Source organism: Bidens hawaiensis, unplaced genomic scaffold (genome assembly GCF_021521415.1).
Source record: "Bidens hawaiensis isolate Kalapana, Puna unplaced genomic scaffold, B.hawaiensis_p1.1 tig00006520_1, whole genome shotgun sequence".
In the NCBI taxonomy this organism is placed as follows: Eukaryota; Viridiplantae; Streptophyta; class Magnoliopsida; order Asterales; family Asteraceae; genus Bidens; species Bidens hawaiensis.
This window is the reverse complement of record NW_027491437.1, coordinates 586428-592458: the sequence shown is the minus strand read 5'-3', so window position 1 is coordinate 592458 and position 6031 is coordinate 586428. Positions and strand designations below refer to the sequence as shown.

Here is a 6031-nt window from a genome sequence, read left to right as displayed (position 1 = left end):
AGATTAATTATTAGATACTTGAAACTTGTTTGCTATATGTGTCTCGATTAAACCAAACCCGAATTTATTGAACACTTAGCAATATACATCTATCCTTCAAAAACTTTTCACCCCGTAAAGCAGTTTTTGGTTCGGCAACTAACTCGATCAAATGTGACATACTAGGAAAGTGATCTAACTACTTTAAATGAATTCATGTAAAGGTATATGTATAAAGTTTAAATTCGTATCCGTTTAACGAATATGGAAATAATTATAATAGTTATCCAACTTGTTTATGATGCGTAAATTCATCAAAAGTGACGTTCCCTAATTTTGGGGTGTTACGAGTTGCATCCTTTTGTAGGGGTGTTCAGGGTTTGGTTTGAAACCTTGAAACCGTCCAAACCGATCATCGGTTTGGTTTCACGGTCGGTTTTTGTATTGAATTTTCGGTCGGTTGGTTTCAAAAGTTTCAAACCGTACTAAATGGTTCGGTTTACGGTTTGAAAATTTCAAACCGTAAAAAACCGGACCGGACCGTATAAGTTGAACGGCGCCATAAGTTTTGAGCGTTACTCTAATTTCAGTAGAGCGATGATGTATATTCAGTTAAATGGATAGGTAAATTAGCAACTGCTTTTTAATTACAAGTTTTTATGAAACAATTTTCATCACAAACTTGACTGTTTTTATGTTTTTATAAGTGGAATGCGTTTACTAGTTCATAGGAGTATATGTTGTACTTTTTGTCATATTTCTACATGCTATGTTTTTAGAACTTCCATTTGCCAATTTTCAAAAAAATAAAATTACTTGCAAACACGGTCAACATGCAAATATGAAAGTGTTAGTCTTGCAAATGTGCCGAACTAATAAGCCGAAACCGTGAAACCAAACCGGAACCAAACTGTTAGTAATGGTTCAGTTTGGTTCGGTTTTATTTTTCAATGGTTCGGTTTCGGTTTTCACTGACAAAAACCGTTACCAACGGTTTGGCTCACGGTTTGACCTAAAAACCGTCAAAACTGGACCGTGAACACCCCAATCCTTTTGTACCAAAAACTTAGCAACATCTATAATAAATTATTTGGTATTTGGAATGGAGTAGTTTAATATAAGTATTATCTTTTTATGTAACTTTTTAGTAAGTTAAGTAACCTTTTATTTAAAGGTTATTATTATTATTTTGTTTCTAAAAGTTTATCTTCTTGAATATTTGCCCTTTAAATTTAAATATAAAAATTTGTTAAACAGGAATTTAGAACATCAAGCTACATGTCATGATATTATTTACCTATTATTTAAGAAAAAAAAATCCTTAAAAATTGTAAGCCAAGAATTGTGTGTCTAGAAAATGTGACCATAGTCCATACACCTAGTAGTCAGTTTCTCCATGTATAGGCCCCCTTGGTTACCTGGATAGACAAAAGGTCCAACTCCAAGAAGCCTTACATGTCTCTTTAAAAACAAAAGCAGGTGTCAAATATCAAAGAAATATGTGCATTAGTACTGATCAGTAAAAAGAGAGAATTGCATGTGTTTTAGTTTCTGAGTGTGGGAATTGCTTAAAGACAGAAGCCATAATCTGCATACACAACCTTACCTCCAAATATAGCAACACAAAGGATTCCATCATCTGCTTCTTAGCATTCATCCTCTCTCTCTAAAACTCTCTCTCTCTCTCCCTCTAAACCCATTATTCTCTGATCATAAGCTTCTTTACAGATATTTTCTCTTTATAAAGACAACAAATAAACACAAGTGGGTTTTGATCTTTTGTTCCAAACCATTGCATCTTTCACTGAATCTCATCTTTTTTATGTCTTAAAGATTGGATCTTTTTTGTGGGTTATGTGATCGATATTCAAAGTTTTAAAACTCATGTCTTCTCTCAAAAACCCTCTATCAACACTGCTGTTCTTGGTTTTGTTCTTCACTTCCATTTGTCTCCTCAAAAACCCTTCTTTAGGTATGTAATCTGATCTCAAAACAATTGTTTTTTAATAAATTTGTATGTTTTTTTGTATTGTTATTTAATTACTCCTGTTTTGTTTTATAGTTTACAAGTTTGCAATGGCTTCCAAACACAAAGATTCTGATATCTACTTTGAGGTTAGGTTTTATGTTAATTGTTTTCTTCTTCTAAAGAATTGTTACATCAAAACTAGGGCAAGGCCAGGTAGGGTTCAAACTTTCATTATAGTTTTAATAAAAGTTACCTTTTTTGTTTCTATGTTTATATGTTTAAGAGTTTAATTGTGTGATAAATAAAGTTCATCTACAAACCAATAAATTACTTTCACATCATACTTTAATGTATAATAGAACAACAAATAAAATAAAACTGATGTGCATAAAGTGATTTTGATGGTCCATACTCAGCTAGCCTAATATTGAAGGAGACAGTTATTGACCACGTACTTTTGAAGTTTAAAGGAAATTGTAACTTGCATGATAATAAGCTTTAAACTAATTAATTCAAAAAATTGAATCCAGAAGTTAATTGCTAAGTTATACTAGTGACAAAATAGATATGATAGATGCTTATTGTTAAAAGTTTTCAAATATATAATAGTTGGGGTGAGATCCCGTACAATAAAATTAGCAAACTAAACATACAAACAACTAGAGTAATTACAATTTTGAACTAAGGTAATTATTTTATAAAAACTAATATAGTGCAATAATAATTAATCTTATTCAAAACTTATAGTATGTTTAGTAATAATTACTCTAGCTAGTGTTAACATATAACCTTGTGTTGAGCTATTTAAAGACTTGACCGATTAAGAGCTAGCCTTTGGATCAGTCAGCATGTTTTTAAAACTTAATCACTAAGATGCTACATGAACCACACGAGTTGTCTCTTAAGTGAACTAAACAAACTCTAATTCTGATTGATTTAGAATTAATTTCTTAATAAATTATTAAAAGACTACCAAACTAGTTACTACCCATTAAATTTAGATCATTGTATCTAAAGGGCCTTAGTATTTATGTTTTATCTTTATTAGTTTTAAGTTTTGAAAATAGGAGGCCCAGTTTATTAAAAATTACTTCAACTTCAATATTTAATAATGCGTACTCTAGTTTCAATATGTGTTTTTATTTTTTACTGAATTTCAATACGTTTGATTTTCAAGAATTGTATCACGTATTCTCACATGCTAATTATATCCTACGCAAAAAGTTTTATTTTTGAAGTAAAATATATCCTTCGATTTTCTTATTCGGTTTAGGGTCTCAAAGATGTTAAGGCAACGCGTAAGTATGCCTTCAATTGGATCTGGAAAAACTTTTAAATATGGATGTATAATGTTGAAGATTAATAAAACCATTAATAATATAATATAAAGCAAGATAAGTTATATTGTATTTTTAACTCTCCATATGGATCCAAAAGTCTTGAAACTAACCTATTAAACAGGCGCATGTTAGCTTGTATAGGTGCCCATTAGTCACTGACCTCATGGCCCCAATAATCAGTCCTTTTGGAGGGTAGGACCCAATCCCGGGTAACTCGGGGTCATGTTCGCTAATAAGTTCAACTCCCGTGAACCCCACCTTGTCCCTTTCGATTGGCGCATATTAGCAAGCCTCCTTATTTAAACTTCAAACAAAAGTACAACTCATTAAGCTTAATATCCATCTCCTTAAACTAAGTTTTAATATTGTAATATAATTCTATGCCAGTAAACGAATTGAACATTTAATGAATTGTTGGTGGGAAGTTTATTTATTTAGTTCATTTTATAAACGAATGAATATGAACGAAAAGTTTGTATTCATTTAATTAAACGAATGAACATGAACATATATTTTGTTCGTTCATTTATGTTCGTAAACGTCTGTTTATGTTCGGTTGGTTATGTTCATTTTTTGGATGAATTATCTAATTAATGTTTTCTATTTGTTTATATATGTTCATATATATCCGTTTATATTAAGTGCGCGATCAAAAACAAATACAAGCATGTTCAATTTTTAAACGAACAAACATAAACACAAATATATGTCCAATTAAGTGTTCGTTTAAAATTAAATGAACGAGCACAAACCCTTGTTCATGTCGTTCGGTTCGTATGCATGCCTAATTGTTTATTTGTGTGATACGTTGCAAGATCAAGGATGTTGCCAATAATGAAAAAGAGAGTTGGTGGCCTTGGACCATGGTCACCACCACTTCAAGGAGGAGATTAACGGGGCCAGGATCATCGCCGCCACGTTGTGCTTGGAAATGTGGACGGTGCACCCCGTGCAAGCCGGTTCACGTGCCGGTGCCGCCAGGGAATCCGGTGACGGCTGAGTACTACCCGGAAGCATGGAGGTGCAAATGTGGAAACAGATTGTACATGCCATGATGCATGGTTTTTATTTGGTACTTACTAGTTAGGTCTTTGTAGTTTGTTATGTTGATTAAGAGGGGTTAATATGTCATTAATCAATTCAGTAGGGTTGATATGGAAGAGTGAAAGTTATATAGAAGCTTGATTAATCTATAGCAATCATATTAGACCTCATTTGAGTCGTTCATGCTATTCTCTCACATTCACTTACTTACTTATAAATCTTTATATAAGAAACTTATGATTTTATAAAATAATAAGTTACACTACTAGCTTATTACATGTTTTGCAACAAAGGAATTGGAAAGTGTGTCGGGTTTAATCCTTAGCGCTGATAAGGAGGCCCCTGATTGTTTAAAAAGAAATTTGCGTGCGCTAATAAATTGAATTTGTTAAACTGCCATCTAAGTTGGTTTCCTAATGGCTATGAGTTTAGTTTCTTCTCTCATGACGAGCCGTAGATGGTTTAGTGGGGATCATCGATGGTTGTTGGAACTCAACCTTTATCGATTGCATGAGTTAAGTAAGTAGAGCGTCTTTATAAACAATGGTTTGAATACCGTGTTTCTTATTAAAAAAAAAGAACAATAGTTAATATGATTAGAATGTTTTCTTTCCTTGAAACATTTTGAGTTTCTATACTTTCTTTTAGCTTTATTAAGACCACATCGATCAAAATATTTGACCTAGTGGTATCAATATACGTATGTAAGGTGTTTTTCTTGTTAGCGTTCTGCATGTGGATAGTTTAAATCTTTGAATATATTGTTTTACTTCATATCAACCGTCTTTTTTGATATACCATGCATGAATCCTTCGGGCCTTTGGTTTACCGAAACCTTCTCGCTCACATCACATAAACTCGATACAAGTTTTATTTTTTAAGATATAAAAACGTACCATATAAGAATTTGTTTTTAATTTTTGTATAAAGTAGATTGACATGAGGGAATCTATGTAGGAACAATGGAGCTATACCCCTTTGTCGTACCAATATCTTAAATGGTGGTGTTTGGTGACAAGTAAACATCAAACATCCTGATTTTATCACCAACACACACGTGGACGTGGGTTCATAATTATCTTGATCACCAACCCATTTTGCAACCGGGTCCCCCATTCGTACGTACTCCATTATTCAACCATATGTACGAATTAAGTCGCCATCGCTCAACTACACCATTCGTGTCCTTCTATCGTGTTGTCTAGATTTGGGTCGGGTTATAAAGCTAAACATTTTGTGTAACATGTTAAATGTAAAAAACAAAAAGATACTAGATGATATCAATTTTGTGAAAAAAATAAAAATAAAAAAAATAAAAATAAAAATAAAAACAACTGAATAAATCACCGAACTAAAAAAATTTAGTAATGCACTTTTCATCAAACTCTGTATTTTTTACGAGTGCTTAGGGAAAAAATATAATAAATTAAATGTTTGTAAGTGATATAGAGTAGGGATGAGCAAAATCGGTACCTGTACCGATTGGTACCGGTACCGAATCGGTACCAAGGTTTTGAGTTTTCGAGATCGGTACGGTACGGTATCGGTATTTCCCGAATTTTACCTTAAATACCGGTACCGTTCGGGTACCGAACCGAATATTTCGGTACCGGTACAAAAAATTTACGATTTTCGGGATCAGGATTTTCGGTACCGGTACCGAGCTCACCCCTAATATAGAGATAGAGATGGAGAATAA

The 6031-nt window shown here is 32.7% G+C and overlaps 1 protein-coding gene across 1 annotated transcript; it reads left to right on the top strand.

Annotated features, from left to right (window-relative positions):
* Nucleotides 1-1863: 1863 nt before the first annotated feature.
* Nucleotides 1864-4875, top strand: LOC143632633 (uncharacterized). The gene is made up of 3 exons (XM_077101100.1): nt 1864-1951; nt 2042-2094; nt 4104-4875. The coding sequence occupies exons 1-3, from the start codon at nt 1864-1866 to the stop codon at nt 4341-4343; spliced, it is 381 nt and encodes a 126-aa protein (XP_076957215.1). The 3' UTR covers nt 4344-4875.
* Nucleotides 4876-6031: the final 1156 nt, after the last annotated feature.